Source organism: Aythya ferina (assembly GCF_964211825.1).
Source record: "Aythya ferina genome assembly, chromosome: 13".
Taxonomy (NCBI): domain Eukaryota; kingdom Metazoa; phylum Chordata; class Aves; order Anseriformes; family Anatidae; genus Aythya; species Aythya ferina.
In genome coordinates this window covers 10,100,599-10,118,219 of record NC_140311.1, presented here as the reverse complement: position 1 = coordinate 10,118,219, position 17,621 = coordinate 10,100,599, and the positions used below count along the sequence as shown (strand labels likewise).

At 47.2% G+C, this 17,621-nt stretch overlaps 1 protein-coding gene across 1 annotated transcript; it reads left to right on the top strand.

Moving 5' to 3' along the window:
- The first annotated feature begins 6,439 nt into the window (after positions 1-6,439).
- Positions 6,440-16,467, top strand: PRPS1 (phosphoribosyl pyrophosphate synthetase 1). The gene is made up of 7 exons (XM_084534597.1): positions 6,440-6,755; positions 8,714-8,897; positions 9,242-9,340; positions 11,092-11,216; positions 12,938-13,111; positions 13,827-13,986; positions 16,304-16,467. Exons 1-7 carry the CDS (start codon positions 6,634-6,636, stop codon positions 16,394-16,396), a joined length of 957 nt encoding a protein of 318 aa, XP_084390723.1. The 5' UTR covers positions 6,440-6,633; the 3' UTR covers positions 16,397-16,467.
- Positions 16,468-17,621: the final 1,154 nt, after the last annotated feature.

Here is a 17,621-nt window from a genome sequence, read left to right as displayed (position 1 = left end):
AATTATATATATACACAAATTTATGTCTTGTTTTACAAACAAGAAAGATTAAATATATTAATCTTAATATCCAAACTAGCACTTTGTGTCTTTTTTTTTTTTAAGAACTTGGAGATGTGGCTGTTCCTAGCCGTGTGAGCACTGCTCACAAGCAAACCCCTTATTTTTGTTGCTATAGAAATACACGCGTCTGCACACAGGAAGGGTTAAGGGCTCCGCAACGTCACTGGACCGCACAGCAGTGAAGTACCAGCCTCTGAAGGAAGCCACGAAGCAGCAGGTTTGAATCGAGCTGTTTCACTAGGCACTGTTTCATGCCATTAATTTGATTAATTCCCCTCCAGGAGGGGCATGCATCCAGCAGCACCGACCCCTCATCACCGGCTCTGGGCGCTGCGGTCGTGCTGGAGGAAGCAGGGTGCTGCCACTGCCCCCAGGACACCCTCGTGCCCCTAAAGGACGTGTTTTCAGCCCAGATTCAACCTCTGTCTGGCATCTACTGCTCTGCCTGGGAAGAGGTGGCAGGGGGAAGTCCGAGCTGTGCAAACAGTTTCCTAGCTACAGGTGATGTTTCCAATACCCCGTTTCCTCTGGGGATGTGGTTCGCCTGGCACAATGAAACGCTCTCTGTTTATCAGGGAGGAAGGCGTTGATGTGTGCCCTCTGTATACTCCAAAGCCTCCAGGAGCTATAAAAGCCAAGTCTGATAAAGATCCAACATACAAAACATTAGGAACTGGGCCATTTTCTGTACGGGGGTTGAATGTGTTGTCTAAAGCAAAGATAGCAGCAGTCTCGGCTCACGCACTTTCTCTGTGCCTCCAGGCTGGTTATTTTAATCTGCATCACACCATTTCCCATGCTGAAATAACCAATGATGCTTGACGCTGCCTGGGACAAAACACCTATTTATAAAGCTGGGCATGGCTCAAAAAACTGGGAAAGCCAAGAGGTTTTTTAACAACACGCAGAGCCCGAAAACGTTATTGACAGCAGGCACTTTAATCAACAATTTTGGAGCTGATGCTGAGTTCGCTTAGTACCATCTAGTGGGCAATCGGCCTCCCAGTGGAAGGGAATTAGCTCTTCACAACACAGTTATTATTTGTACAGCAGCGATGATAGGTGCTCTGGGGACGGGCAAATGTCCCCGTCTGAAGGGAGGAGCTATGCTCCTACAGACCCCAACAAGACGAATCCCTGCCTTTATTACTGTGCTGATCTTTCCAGCATTGTCCCTGTGGCCTCGCTGTGTTAGGCACTTGTAAAGGCTCCTGAAGGCAATGGTGCAGGTAACATTTTCTAGTTAATGGTTTTGAATCACAGATTTTTGAAAAATCTGTCTCAGTGACACAGCACAGAGATTTTTTTTTATTTTTTTTTTCACCCAAACCTACTTCCCTTTTCACTCTCCAGCCAGTTTATCTGCCTGTTCTTACAGAGCAGCAGCACTTCTCCAGGTTGAAACCACTGCCCCCCAGCAAAGTGTATGGCGCTCAGCAAAGGACAATATTGCTTTCCAGGGGTGCGTGCCCAAAGATAAATATGATTTTCTCCGCTCCCTCCCACCAGAGCAGCCTGCCTGAGCCCTGCTGTGAGCCCAGCAGGCTGTGCTGGCCCCAGGGCCGTGCCTGGGGGAGCTGCCTTCTCGCACTGCCTTTGCTGTGACTTTTTCACCCTGCAGTTACAGCGGGAGCAGTTTCCCAACCAGCCTTTATGGCTCCCCAGCTGCCATTAAGGCTGATCAGCCACACTGTGCGTGTGTGACCATCAGTGTAATCGCACCCATGTAACCTTCCTCCCTCTCTTAATCGTCTCTAATTTATTTCTACTCCCTTTGAGTCCTGACCAGGACAGTGGATTAAAAAAGGAACAAAAATTGGGCTCCTGCTGTTCCCGCTCATGCTCACAAGAAAAACGAGAGGCCTGGCTCTCAGGGGTCCTGTCTCAAGGCATGGGATGAAGCTGCAGACCTTCAGCAGCATGTCCGAGACACATTTGGATGTAATGGGTTCTGTCTTTGGACTTTACTGGTCACTCTCAGCTGGAGATGACCATCAGGTACCATGGCTCAGAGCACCCCGCAGCCAAACCCCGCATCCATCGGGATTTCTCTCCCTCTCCAAAGTCACAGCTCCACAACAGGGACTGCAGCAGGCCCAGGTACAACAGTGGGGTGAGCTGAATAGCTGAGCCCCACAGCTGCTGTCATCACCCCTACATGAAGATAAATGATTAACATCTAAGTTTTATCCTCATTCTGCCTTCATTCCTGCGTAAGTTATCCTAATAAATTCCCAGGTTAGGCAGTGGTGGAGCTGCCTGGGACACCCATGGTTTTAACTGGACAACAGAAAAGTCCACATGGAAATCCAGTAATTACCTACTTCTCTGCTCCTTATACAGTATGTATTAAAATGGTCTGTACACATCATAGGAAGCTGATTTCCAAAGGTGTTTTTTGTCAGGCTCTGTAATTCCATACTGGGACGTTAGCAGACAAGGAGCCTGCACAGGATATGATGTCCCAGCCCAGCAGAGATGCTGCCCCTTGCTGCCACCTGCTCCTCACGATAAGGAGCAAACACAGAGGGTGTTTTTCTGCAGCTGAACTATAAAACCATTAAAAGGCAAACACACTGTGTTAAAAGCAGCAGAAAACCCAGTGCTGCCTCTCTGGATGCATGCCCTGAGGTTAGGCTGGGGACAGAGATTAAAGGGCTGTGGACATGCAGGGGATCAATGCACGCAGCCCGGAACACTTCACAGGGCTCCAATAAATTACACTTTGAAAAGCACCTTGAAAATATTCCTAAGTCTAAAGTGTTTAAGCAAAAGGGGTTTTGGTGAAGAATATTCACCTCTTGCTGGAGCAATTGGACCCCATCCTCATATTTTCAACCAGGCAGGTAGTAATAGCATGTTAAAAATGAGAAATGTATGCAAAGGGACCGGACAGCTCTTTAAAGACCTTGTAATTCATAAGTCCATGCTGTTTCTTATGGAGGCTTGATAATACTAATTGTTTTCCACTGTTTATGCTGACAAATGGTGGCTGTGCTCTGGTTGGGGTGTGTCCTGTGTGGCTGTGCTAGCACTGCTAGTGCTGCCATTGAGCAGGGTATGGGTGAGCTTTATTCCTAAACACAACCCACCTGAAACCCATGGGATCCCGATGATTAAGTGATTTTCCTCTTCAAAGGAGAGAATAGGGTGTTTCAAAGAGAGTCAGTAAAGATCTGGAAAGAAGACATCTTTTATTTGATCCTAGTGGGTTTGATAGTAGCAGAGAAGGGATTTACCTGAAAAATAATCCGTCTGAAAAAAGGGTAGAGGCAGAGAAGCAGCAGAAAATGAGCAGCCAGTAGAAATGCTTCCCGAGCTGATGGTTAGTTTTTCTGCTGCCCACACAGAAAAGCCTCAGTTTTCTGAACTGTTAAGTGAGAATACAGGAAAAGAGAGTGAAATCCGGAACATCATAAAACTGGAGATGGGCCCTAAGCCACAGAGGCAAACGCATTCGACATTGTGAATTCATGCATCCAAAGGGCAAAGAGTTGTGCTATTTATATCGAGTGCCATTCATTAACAGAATGGTCTACAAGCCATTGCAGTCACACGGCAAACAGAAGGGAAAAAAAGGAAAAAAAACTCTCAGCAACACACGTTCTGCATGAAAATGGATCCTTGATTAAGTGACTGGTGGTAATTGAGTGGCAATTGTATGCAGGAATGTGCCAAGGGAAGGAAAAGGGCTACTTGTCTTGATTGACATCTCCATGAAATGTGATACTATTAATGTGCTGCCTAAAACTTCCTGGAAAATGTATTCTCAGGCCACAATACACAAAGGCATTTCTGAATAAATGAACTTCCACAGCCTCAGTTAGATAAAAAGGGAGGTTTGCCATTCATGTGCTTTCAGGTTCATAATTTCATAATTTCCCAAACACGAGAGAACACAGCACCTCAGGCTCTAGGCTAGTTCCTTCTGGTACCAAAATCAACTCACGCTTGTCCACAGGGTAAGCCAGAGGACCATTAAATACAATTCCTTAGACTGGAATAGATCTTTCAGCTTATTACATTTGGCTTTCACACTGAAGCAAGCCAAACTGCATTATGCGCTTCAATTCTGAATAAGGGCGTCTACACACAAGTTAAGATACTCCAGTCCACTTTCACATCGCGCCTTACTGAGTCTGTTGTTAATTTTCCTGAGCACCCTTTGAGAAACAACCAGGCTCTCAGGGCAGTGGTTCTTAACCACACAGTCTCATCCAGCTGAAGCCGGCCCAGATAAACATCTCCCTCTTCAAAGCTGGTTCTCCTTGTCCCTGCTTCTTGGGTTAATGGGAATGCAAGCTGCTAACAGGCTGTCGCTGAGGAACCTCATGAGCTGGCTTTTGGGGTTTGTTTAGCTAAGACTTAGTTACATGCTGGTAAAAGCTTCTCCTCAGTAAAATCTCTGAGATTACCCTGTTATAAGAGCTGCACTAACGATAGTAATAAATCGTTAAGATGGATGGACTTTTGTCCCCGTAACCACAGTGCTGTCTGATCCTCCAAAGACACTCTGGTAGCTGAAATACTGAAGGGTGGCAGGACTTTTCGTAGCTTGTGCTCCTGGCCTTTTAACAACACTGCAAGCACTGTGAGGCAGCAGGGAGATGCAGCACTGGAACACACACTAGGGCTGCAGATTCCCAGTGCCCAGATCATCAATAAGCTAGGAAAATAAGCTAGGAAGGGAGAGTGATGTTGGGACACAGAAAACAATATTTCTACATTCAAGAAAGAAAAAAAAAAAAAAAAAAAAAAAAAGGCATTTAAACCAAGACTGAAGCAAATGGCTCAGAAACAAATATTTCAGGGACTGCAAAGAAGTTATCCATCTTCCAAATTCTTCACACTGCAACACCAGAAGCAAGCCTTCTGTAGCCTGTGTTCTGTAGGGAGGAGAGGCCTTGAAGTTATTTTTAGAAGATATAGCTTTATCACTGAAAAATTTGTACGGAACAACCATTACAATCTTGCAATTATCCCAAACTCTCATTTGAAAAATATGTTGTGAACTGTGAGAGGCCCATATGGTAAGAACAACAACAGTTGTTGGTTTTTTTAGGTGTCTAACAGACAAAAGTAGAGGAGCTGTATGTAATAGTTAGAGTGATGTATTTTTGGCACAAGGACATGGCTGTTAGAAATTTGGGAGATAGCCACAAATCCCCTCACGTTAACCATCGAGTAGCCATCTTAGAGTGGTATTTTTTGCGTCGTTATTAAAATGAGCAACCTTTACTAACAAATTAGAAGCAGAGGGCTGTGTTTTTCCTTTCCTGTTTGTTGGGTTTGCTCCATGTCCCAGCATTCCATGAGCTGCCAAATTACACCAAAAAATTAGAAATTACCACCAATCTGCTATTCTCGATACCATTAATGCTAAATACGGAAATTAATATATATTTTAATCCAGATGAATTCCAAGTAATGAACTTTCGCAGAGGGTTAGGGAAAACCTCCTCTAAGTCATTTTGAAAATGTGGCCGGCCTACGTGAACTGCAAATGATTTCTTCCAGCTGAATTCTCGAGAGCTCAAAGCGGTAACTTGCCAATGAATCGCTGGAGTTTGTTATCTGTGAGGCAGGCAGGTTAAACGGGAAGGAATTTCATGACTGAATGCATATTTTAAAGAAGCTGTTTGGTGCTTGTGTTTTGTGTATTTAAAACTTTTTTTTTTTAATAAAACCTAAAGTAATTTCGATAATCACATACAGACTGGGAACTCACAAGAGACTAATTGCAGGATTAGGCCAAAAAACGTGATTATAAATATAAAAAACCCTCAGAAATTAAACAGTTTATTAAAATAGCACCCATGGGTCTTCACACTGATGAAAAAAAAAAAAATCTCTTTATTTGCAATTCAGGGCATCCACCATCACTGTGACTTTTTATGTCTCTAAACGGGCGTAGAGGGACCGGGGCCAGGCCCTGCGCCGGGGGCCATTTTCTCGCCGCCCCCCGAGGCCGCGCTGCCATCATGGCGGCCGGGGCCCGCCCGCCAATCAGGCGGCCTCCACCCCTCCCGGCCACGTGGGGCAGTGCCGTCGGCCCGCTCCGGATGCTGCCGCGGCCGCTTCGACCAATCGGCGGACGAGCGGGCGGGCGGAGACCAATCACACGCGCTCCTCCAGCCCTTCGCCCCGCCCCCTGAAGGAGCACGCGCGCGCAGAGCCCTCCTCCTCCCTCCGCCGTTGTTTAGGCGTGCGGCGGGGGGCGCCAAGCCACGCCCACCCCTCCCTTCACGCCATTGGAGCGCCGGCAGGGGGGCCCTCCCCCTGCTCCCGCTCAGCCAATGGGAAGCGCGCTAGGGCGGGGCTGGGTGGGCGGGCAGTCTATAAAAGGGCCGCGCGGCTGGCGGGAAGGGGTAAGATGGCGGAGTAGCCGCGGCCGGCGTGGCTTGCGCTCCGTGTGCCGCGTCCGCGGGCAGCAGCCGGGTGGATCCCCGCGCCGCAGCGGGCCGCGGTGCGAGGCGGAGCGGGGCGCAGGAGGAGGAGGAGAGGAAGAGGAGGGAGGTGGAGGAGAAGGGAAAGGAGGAGGGCAGCGCCCCCGCCGCCGCAGCCGCCGCCATGCCCAACATCAAGATCTTCAGCGGGAGCTCGCACCAGGACCTGTCGCAGAAGATCGCCGACCGCCTGGGCCTGGAGCTGGGCAAGGTGGTCACCAAGAAGTTCAGCAACCAGGAGACATGGTGAGGCGGGGGCGGGGGGCGGACTACACCTCCCGGCGGCCCCCGCGGGCGGCTCGGCGATGGGGCCTCGCGCGGGTGGCGCGCGGGGGCTGCTGGGAGTTGTAGTGCGGAGGGGAGGGGGGGGGCGAACACGGGCGGGCCCCGGGGCTGGGCCTCGAGGGGGGCTCGGGTGGGCTCTGCCCCATGGGGGGGAGAGGGGAGCAGCCAGCACCTGACAGGCCGTGCGTGGGGCCTGCCCCAGCTGGGGAGCCGGGATCTGGCTTCATTTCTGCCTTTTGCTACCAAAATCCCTCTTAAAATTAAAAGGGAGAGGCTAAAAAGAATATTAGACTCTGAAATCCGCACGTGGAAATCACAGTCAGCGTGTGAGCACTGCCCGCAGTGTGCCACAAACAGCCCTCGGTGCCTGCCCCAACCCCCTCCTTGCCTTTGCAGCCCATGTGTTTTCTTGCAGGATAAGGAGAATGCAGAAAGCTGTGTTTCCATTGCACAGGGATTGATTGTAACCCCAGGCTTAAAAAGCAGTGCAAGGAGCTGTAAAAAGAGCCGGGTTATGATTTACAGCAGGTGCCGCCGCGCTTCTCATCGGGTTTCATCAACTGCCCCTACCCGTTCCCGGTGACCAGCCAGCAGGTTTTTGTGTGATCTAATGGGGCCTTTAAACATCTGATAGATATCTTACTTAAAGAAATTCATAGCCACATCTTGTCTGAAAAAAACGAGATTATTTTATCAGAACAGTCTAGGGGTAATTTTGAATGCTGAATGTCTTTAACCAGCTTGATATTAGGTGCTCCAAGTACAGCGGGAGCTGGCTTGTGGGCTCACTGTTAATTCAGACACCCACTCGGTGGGAGGTTTCCTTGCTGGCTGAAATTCGTCATGATAGACTGGTGTATGCTGCAAGTCAGTGCAATAAAAATGGCAAAGTTACTTGGAACCGGCAGTGTGCTGGTGGAAATGGAGCAGCAAGACCCTAAAGGCCACGTGGTCAGCAAATCTATGTTGACAGGGAGATGAGAGAATAAAATCAAAGTAAAGATCTACCCTAAGGTGCTGTAAAATTGAAGCCATTAGGAGTGCGTTGGGCAATCATCTGCCCACTTGCTCATAGTTTGGTGTGGCAGCGAGCTGCAGGATGGCTCAGCATCTCCAGCACAAGGAGAAACTGTGCAAGGACTTCGTCTTCCCTTGGGTGCCTCCTGGTGCCTTCCAGATCTGTGCTAGGCTTCCCCAAACTCCAGTGTCGCAGTGCTTGGTAGTTAATCTGTTCCCACAAAAGGCCTTATCCAGCATTTCTCTGTAGGAAGCCTCAGAGCTCAGGCTGCCGCTTGCTTTCCAGCTCTGCCTTTGGCGCAGGTGTCTTGGAACAGGCGCTGGAGCTGGCAGTTTGCTGCTGGCAAACAGGACCTTTGGCTTGTATTCAGTCCCCTCATCAGCTGGGATTAGTGTGCATTACATCCAGGAGGAAATTAACCCCAAAAGCCTTTCCAAAGTGAAAAGCTTGAGGGCTTCTCTGTTCAAGCCAGTGAATAGCTGTTATGACTCTAAATCTAATAATCTGCTGCAGCATAGCTGCTGTTAGGAGCTTGGCTCGGCTTTCCCTGCTGGCTGGCCGTTATCCCCGCTTCCTTTATGCGCTGCTGCTTTTAGCAGGGCTGGTTGTACTTCTGTGATTCGGAGGGACGAGGAGTGTTTGAGGGTGTTTACATGCTCAGCTTGTGCTGAGCTCGAAAGTACAGGCTGAGCGCTTCTGGCCTTACTGAACCATTAAATTTGAGTGGTGAGTGATGTGGAATGGCCACTGTGCAAATAAGCAGCAGCGTTGGTGCTGGGCACCCTTGATGATAGCACATCAGCACCCACACAGCCTTGGGAATGCAGCCCCCTGGTCGCTCTGCAGACGTGCAATGGCTGGTTTTAATTTCTATTTGGATTCTTTCCCCGTCTGTCTCCAGCGTGGAAATAGGCGAGAGCGTACGTGGGGAGGACGTCTACATTGTGCAGAGTGGCTGTGGTGAAATCAATGACAATCTGATGGAGCTTCTTATCATGATAAATGCCTGTAAGATCGCCTCAGCCAGCAGAGTCACAGCTGTCATACCCTGCTTCCCTTATGCTCGGCAGGACAAAAAGGACAAGGTAAGGGATTAGATAAAGGTTTCTGCCTGGGGAGATGCGTGTATGCGTTGAAAATCCTGACTGCCCGGCAGGTTTAAATGAAGTTGAATATGTAGAAGAACAAATAAAAGTTACTTTCCCTTACTTGAACCTAAGGGCTTCAGACTGCAAATTCACCTTTTCATAAAGATGCAGTTCTGCTTGAAAATACACCAACCTGTAATCACCAGCTGATGAGAAGGTGCAATGTTAATGAGTACTTCCTTCAGTAACTGCTCGTGAATCATTGCCTAGAGGTGGAAGGCTGACATCTTGATGAAGGAGTTGAACTTGTCTTAAATGCTGTTTTTTTTTTCCTGTACTAGAGCCGAGCTCCCATCTCTGCCAAGCTGGTTGCAAACATGCTGTCTGTGGCAGGTGCAGATCACATAATCACCATGGACCTGCATGCATCTCAGATCCAGGTAGGAGCTGAAATCAGGGAAGTGCTTATCTGCTCTGTCTGAGCTTGCTTGCTGCCTTGCAGGCTTTCTAGTGATCTTTTTTTTTTAGCTGCAACAGCAATCAGGACTGGAAGGGACTTGCAGGGTCAGTTAGGGTACAGGGAGGTGAGCAACAGGTTCATCTGTAAATAAAATTACAGCTGTTCCTGTCAGCCTAGGCAGAGTGAGCCCTGTGTGAGTGAATGTTGGGTAGGTAAATGATGCGTGCAGCTTTGTCCCCATACTGTGACACCGTGTACTCAACTGGTCCTTTGAAGGATTTGAGATGAAGAATGGCTTTATCCAGAGTGTTCTTGAACAGTGAGCATTGCTGTCTCATGCTTAGTTGTCAGGGAGATGTGAGTGTTCCTGTCAGTGAGTGGCAGTACTGCTGCCCTGGGCGCAGTGACCCTCCAGGTGAGCTGGCACAGCTGCTTGTGAGGGTTCAGTTGTCCAGGGCAGTGATCCCATGGTTTGCTACTGGTTAGGTGGGCAACGCTGCTTGTACCCATTCACTTCTACCCTTCCCCTTATGTTGGCTTCAGTCCTCTCCCGAGCTGCCAGTGAACTGAAAGTTTTTCATGGGTTTTGCTGGATTAGTGAACCAAGTGGTCCCACTGAGCAGCTGAAACCTTGACCAGGTCCTGCTCTGACACAGCAAGAGGTGCACCAAGCTGAGGCAGGACAGCAGGCTGATAAGTTGGTAGGCCTGTCTTTCTGCCTTGAGTGAGCTCTGAGACCGAGAAACCAAAATCATTGCAGCTGGGGTGGATGTGGCAAAGGGGAGGATACCGGATACATAACTGCGTTGCCACAAGCATTTTGAGTCCAGAGAGGTCAGGTGTCAGCTGCCTGGTGAAGTAGGTGGGCTTGCTGTCACTTTAACAGTTGAAAATGCAGCCATTCGTACTTCAGTATCAATCATTCTGCTATAATTTGCCCAGAAACGTTTTGTCTCAGATGGAAAGATCTGTGAGAGCACAGCTGAGATTTTGGGGAAGCTGATGAAATAGAAGAGCAGAGCCCAAGGTGGTGTTTCTCTTCCCTACGAGGCTTGGAGCTGTGATGTGTGCCACAGGGTTCACCATCAGCAGTGGTGAGGTTCAGTTAAATAACTGGTTTTGTGTAGATGAGTGTCCTGCTGGGTTGCTGCACCCCGAAGGAATGATGGTAGGAAGGATCTACCCTGCACCTCACATGGAAGGCCTGTTTTGCTAGGCACTCCTTCCCACTCTCCTGCCCATTGCTCCCTGTCCGGGATTAACTTACTGGCTTTTAGTGACCTTTGAGGTTTACCTGGAGGAGTCTGCTGGGTCAGTGTGGAGTTGTGTAACCAGCTGCAGGAGTTTAGAAACAGATGTTACTCAAGGGTTTTTCAGAGGTTTACTGTAGATACAAACAGGGTGGGTAATAAGCTGTAGAGATTGACTTTGTAAACAGACAGCTAGGCTATGGAAAAGAGTGTTTGTTGGTTTTCTGTACCACTTGGGATAGAACTAGGTCTGTGTTGTAAAAGTGTCAGATGTAAAGGGCTATGTGTGCTGCTAAACTGGCTCCAGTCGTACATTACTGTACTGTGTGTCCCAAAGGCTCCTGCTGTTCATCAAAAGAAGTAGAAAGGAAAGCTGGAAATGCTGTGGAAAGGTGGTGGCTGTGGCTGATGATACAGAAGTTGTCTTTTGTTTTGGGGATGTGACCTTCAGCTACATCTGTTCCTGGTGTCTTTCTTGCAGGGCTTTTTTGATATCCCTGTTGATAACTTGTACGCTGAGCCTGCTGTACTGAAATGGATCAAAGAGAACATCGCGGAGTGGAAGAACTGCACCATCGTCTCACCAGATGCTGGTGGAGCCAAGAGGTAAGCTGTCAGAGCAAGCTGAGATGGTTCTGTATCTGCTGCAGTTCCTGAGGGTGCTTGTAACTAGCTGCAGCCTTATTCTCAAGGCACGTGTTTCCCTCTGCCAGTCTGCCCCAGCTAGGGAAGAGAGGTCAAGTGCTCTTCCTGGGGAATATTTAGAAGGTTTCTTGGGCTATGCAGAGAACTGAATAGCTTCTAGACTCACATGTGCATAGGTAGGAATTGGGCAATGACTACATCCGTTGGACTAAAACTATTTTTAGTAGAAGGGGAATTGTGCAAGTTAAAAGGAGGAAATCGTGTAGCTCATCTGCCTATGCGAAGATGAGGTTACCCCTGCTGGTTAATGATGCCTTTTGATCTAGGCTGTTCTCTGCAGTGTTGAGCTTAGTCTAGTGAAGCATTTTCGTGCTTTATTGCTCTTAATTTGAATTGCTTGCTGTGACTTCAGCCTGCTGCTGCTCTTCCTGAGAGCAAAGATAATAGATGGTTACTTTCTTAAGAGCAGCAGCATATGGTACAGCACATCCCTGCTTTGATGGTCTGATAATCTACCATCTTCATGCAGATGAACACCACACTTTGTGGGCAATTTGGAATGCTCTCAGGTGCTTATTAGGAGAAACTGGGGCTGATTCTTGATGCTTCTGTGTAATGGCTCCATGTGAGCAGACAGCCAATGGAAGCAGATGTGTTCTTTAATCCAGGGTACTGATACACCAAAATGGTTCCTGATTCACATACCTTGGAGTGATTTAAGTTGCCTGTCACAGCCAAGCAATACGACTGCTGTAGAGCAGTGCATGCCTTCCTGTAGCTTTGTTGTGGTCCGTGCATTAGACACAACCTCTTGTCTATGCAACTACTTGTTGTGTAATGCAGTATGTGGAGTGCCAAGTCAGCCAGCTATAATCTGACTCCTAAAGATGTCTTCAAAAGCCCCTTAAGCTGAAATGCGATGATCTTGGGTGGTGTGGTATTTTATGGAGGTGCTGCAGAACTAAATACCATAGTAAAAGGTTCAGTTTGTCTTGCACAGGACTACCAGGACAATGAGTCTGATCTACTGAGGATGGGAACCTGCTCATAAGTATAGAATTTCTCAGGGGCAGGTGCATTTTGCTCCTTACCATTAATGCTTTTAAACTCTTTTGCTATTCATCAGTATCAATATATTATGTTTGGGTCCCTCCTAGAAGGTTTTTTGTGGTCTCTTCAACAAAAGTAAATGGTGGTGGACTTGCTTTTATTGAATGTGTACTCCTGCCCCTGCCCTTGTGCTAGCGTCTATGCCTTTGGCCCCGTGACAATTGAGTGCTTATATGAGCACAAGTAGTTCCCTGTCTTAACACAACTTCAGCTGTTCCAGTGAAGTTTTATAAAGATGACAAGTTGCCAAGCATTCTGGTTGCTTGAGGTTTGCCAAACCTGCTAGTTAAGGTTTGTTTTGAGCTTTAGATGCAAATTAATTTGCAGTGGTCAGGTTAAAGACTGTTTTACTAGTCGCTGTTATCAGGAAAGATTAGATCAAAGATTCCAGTGGAAGTGCTCGAGGAGAAGCCAAGGTGGCAGAGTTGTCTTCTATGACCTGCTCGAGACCAGTTAGGAGATGTGTTGACAGCTTCTTTTATGGCAGTCTTAGTGCTTAATAGTTTTAGCAGAGATTTGACTAAAGCTATTGTGTGGAGTTAAGTGTGGTTTGGGAACTGTTCTCTCTTCAGAGTGACCTCCATTGCAGATCGGTTGAATGTAGACTTCGCCCTCATTCACAAGGAGCGCAAGAAGGCCAACGAGGTGGACCGCATGGTGCTGGTGGGTGATGTGAAGGACAGAGTGGCCATTCTGGTAGATGACATGGCAGACACGTGTGGCACCATCTGTCATGCTGCAGACAAGTGAGTAAGGCTGACTGATACGTTCCTAAATGAAAAAACTGTTGTTAATGATCACTAATGAATTGATCAGATTACTTGCACGTGGAGTTTCACAAGGTAGTGGAGTTCCTTGATTACTGATCTAATTTCATCTGTGATAAATAAAAAGTCTAGCTTAACTTTGTACTGCATAAACAGCTAGGAGGTCTTCATAAATAGTCTCCTTTTTTCATTTGAAAACAGTTTATATGGAAGGTATGGCTAGTGGATATTGCTCTTGATGGGTAAGCTTAGTGATGTTTAATTTCTCACACTTGATTTCAATAGTAGGTCACGTACCATCTCTGACTATATTTGGTGGGATTAAACACTGTCTCAGTCATCAACTTAAGATCATGTCTGAATTTCTATTAGCAGTGAGCTTTTCAAGCTTTGCCATCAGCTGTCTCCATTAGAAAAGCCAGCATATGCAATGCTCTGTAGTATTTGCTGCCTTGTGTTGGCAGAAGTCACAGAAGGTGGTTTAATATGGTCTAGCCCAAATGTCCCAGAACTGATAATGTTTTTTGAATGTATAGTTTGCCTGTGCTAGATTTTATGGTACTTGTTAAACTGTTTTCTTCCCCCAAATCAATAACAGACAGGAGGGGGAATATCAAAGGTAGTCTGTCCCCTGAGCATATGGTACTTTAATACCGGTTAAAAATTTCTCATCTGTCTTTTTCCTCCCTCATAGGCTTGTGTCAGCTGGAGCCACCAAAGTGTATGCCATCTTAACTCATGGTATCTTTTCTGGGCCAGCAATATCTCGGATCAACAACGCCTGTTTTGAGGCAGTTGTAGTCACAAACACAATACCCCAGGAGGACAAGATGAAGCAGTGCCCTAAAATCCAGGTGAGTGTCTCACTTCTCTTCTGTCACTCCTTGGGGATGGTAGCACTTGTCTGTCCCCTTGTTAGTGGGGAAAACCTCATAATACTGTCCAGTGCTCACAGCAGTGTTACCAGACTATAGTTTCAGTGGCAGAGCTGGCCAGTCCTTGTGTTCTTATTGCTGCACGACAGCAGACCTGGTACACTGATAAAATACACCTCCTTATCCAGGTAGTCTTAAAAGTTTAAGTCATTTTTTCCAGCATTTCTTACCTAGTTCCAATCACTGATTGGATGTGGGACAGTCATGTAAGCAAGCAGTTGTCACTCCATAGTGTAAGGACATGTGCTGATGACACACAGCACGCAAGCAGAAGTAGGTAGGGATTTCTGAAGCCAATAATGATGCCAGCTCCAGTTGTGAAATAACCTAGGTGAGACCCTTCAGAGCAGGAGGGTGTAAGCCTTATTTTTCCTCACAAAAAGTCCAGAAGGATTTCTGCTCTCTGTGAGAAGTCTGGTTCTTGCCTTTCCTGATGCCCTTGGAAGATCAGAGAAGCTACTGAATTTATAACAGCAAGCACAGGGAAGCATAATTTCAAGGGATTTGACTACTTGAAACACTGTCTTGTACTTGTGAGCCTACGCGCAATCCTTTAAGCAGATCTCTTTTATCTGTATGTCCTTTTTGTGACAAGACCTTTTGTGAAGGAAGTAGGCCTGATCTGGGCGAGCTGTCTGGTGGTAATAACTGAGTGGCCTGAAGAGGGAGCACAGTCTCAGTCTGTGTGTGTCCTGCTGGTTTCTCTAAGAGCAGGTGACAACTCCACAGGACATGGCTCAGATAAGTGCCAACGATAAGCAGAAGCACTTTGCCATCCATATCAAAGCAAGCAGCCAATTTCTTGATGCTCATTTTGTATCTTGGGTTTTCTATTTAGGAAAAGTACTGTGGCATTTTGTTTCTGAAGCTGGGGCTAACTTTCCTGGAAGAAAAAAAAAATTGGTTGTGGATCTTGAGCTAGGCACAACTTGAGGATTTTCTGTGTTAACAGGCAGCTGGAAGATGCAGCTTTACCTGAGCATTCAGACATTAAGAGGTTTGTCAGAAGCTTAAGGTACTGCTGTAGCATACACACAGTCAAGGACATCCTAAGTGTTGACTTCGCAGTGCAGATACATAGGACAAAGGCATTTGGAGAATTTCTGGGAGGTCCTGCTCATCACCAAGTCTGAAAAGCAAATGGGACTGCTAATGCTCAGCTAGTACTGTGCTGTAGGTGTAGCAGGCTGCCCAGTACCCCAGAGTTCTGGTGAAAAGAAAGCTCAAATGGTTGAATCTGAAGGGAATTTTAAGCTGGTTTTGGAAGCAAATTACAAGCTGATTGCAAACTTAATCAGCACTAACTTCTGGGTGATGCTCCTGCAGCTGAACACATCTAAAAGATACCTGATGCTTTGACTTCCCTGCATGCTAACAGTTAACGTAGGCAAAATACACCACTGCTAATCAGTATGTAAATCGCTGTAGCCAAAGATTGCTGTGGAGTCGCTTTACAGGCTCTTACTTACACCTCACTCTTAGGCTAACATCTCATGTTTGGTGTTGGGAAATACAGAAGCACAGGAGTTGTAAGTCCCATGGTGTCTGCTTTTGCAGTTCCAAGGTTTTTTCCTTCCTTCTTAGGAGGCAAACTATCCACGAGAAAGAAACTTAAATACCAATTTCACTTAATTCATGCACTGTGACTGTGGTGCTTAGTGAGAGACTGCATTGTAGTGAAAGGTGTTGGTGCTGGGGTTCAGAGCTAGAGTTTTACTGAGTTTACTGAGACTTTTTTTTTTCCCCCTCCTGTTAACTGGTTTACCCCACCAGGTGGAGCCAGTGCAGTGACTTGGTATTGGGAGCACAGTAGCTTCACCTCTGATTTAAAAGAAAAAAATAACTTCTAGCAGTGATGATAAAGCCTCATGACTCAAGAGAAGCAATCTGATGGTGCTGTAGACTGCCTGAACTCCTCTGCAACCCACACAAAACGAATAAGATAGTCTGAGGGTAAACAGACTAGGGTAAAAGGTTTCTAGGGAGTTTCAGCAAAGAAAGGTGACAACAGACTGTCATCTTGATGAAGATCAGCGAGGTATTTCTTGCAGTAGAACAGCATTGGGGCGATACAGAACAAGTCCCTATCCTGTGTAGAACTAATCTTTCTACATCTGGCATGTTACACATTCAGGGTAATGAGTTTGCTTTTGGAGTTCTTCCTGACATACTGGCTATTCTGCCAGGCTTCGTGTGTCTTCTCAGTGACCCTGCTACATCTTTCTTTCCCCTCCAGGTGATTGACATCTCAATGATCCTCGCGGAGGCCATCAGGAGGACTCATAATGGGGAATCTGTCTCCTACCTATTCAGCCATGTCCCTTTATAACAACAGATGCCAGCTGCTGCTTGTATGGCTTTTTTTTAAACCAAAAGTTGTTCAGCTTGTTGTAAAGTTCAGTAGAAGACTCTGCTTGTTCCAGTGCAGTTCTCCACAGCTCCTCCTGCTTAAGTCAGGCTTACTGGCTCTGACCCCAACACGGGGAGGCTGGGGGGGAAGCTCATCTCTGTAACACTCCAACTCCACCAGCAACCCTGTGCATTGGGGCTCGGCAGTAGCATTGACTCAATACTGCAGATCTGTGGAGAGCAGGACTGACACATGGCTAATTGCCACAATTATTTTTTTGGGGGGGTGGGGGGGAGAGGGTTTGTCTGTGAGCAGGGTTAGGTAAGCACACCCTGAATTGTTTGGGAAGTAGATCTCCCTAGGACATGTTGGTTTGGATCTACAGCAAGAGCCCAAGAGACTGCTTTGACTCTTACCACTCTACATGTGACAGAAGCCCTTGAAGAGGGACGAGGAAGGCTTGTATCTTGGCCAAGCTTGACCCTAGGTGGAGCCCTGGGGACACCTGGAAGGTGGTTCTGCTACAGCTTCCTCCTTTGAAATGAAAGGAGGTGAGTGTAGCTTGCGAACTTGAGTTCATCTTAATTGATGAAGAAATGAAATGTTCTTTAACATGCTACACGGCAAAATGGTGAGAGCCTGGTGTGTGCAGTGCTGTCTTGCTGCGTTACCTTAGTGGTGAAGGTGCATCCTGGGCAGGTGTTCTTCTCCCTCTTATGCTGAGGATGCCCGGTGGTTGTGGGCTTTAGTTTTTAGGGTAGACTAAAACCAGTTCCTCAATTTCACAAGTTCCCATTAGCCTTGCTCGTGACTAAAGGACTGCTGTCATGTACTTCATGGCTGCACCTTGATGTGCTGTGCAAATGTACCTTGATCCTTTTTTACCAGTACACCAGTGAACGGAGCCTCTTCACCCCACAGAAGCCTGGCGTTGCGTTTAGCAAGTGCCTGCTTAGATGCTAGGGTGACCGAATAGGCAACAGCTTTGCGTTCAGCTGTCTTAAACTCTGCCTGCAATCCTGCTGTCCCGCAAGTTACTGATGCGCTGGTTGCTTGTCCTGGTCACTAATTACTTGCCTTATGTGCATTGCTCTTTGTAAAAGATCCTAAACCTGGGAGAATGGGAGGCTGCAGGACTAGAGGGCCTGAAGAAGCCCTCAGGGTGGCTCTGATGCTGTGGAGTGCTTATGGCAGTGGGTTGAAG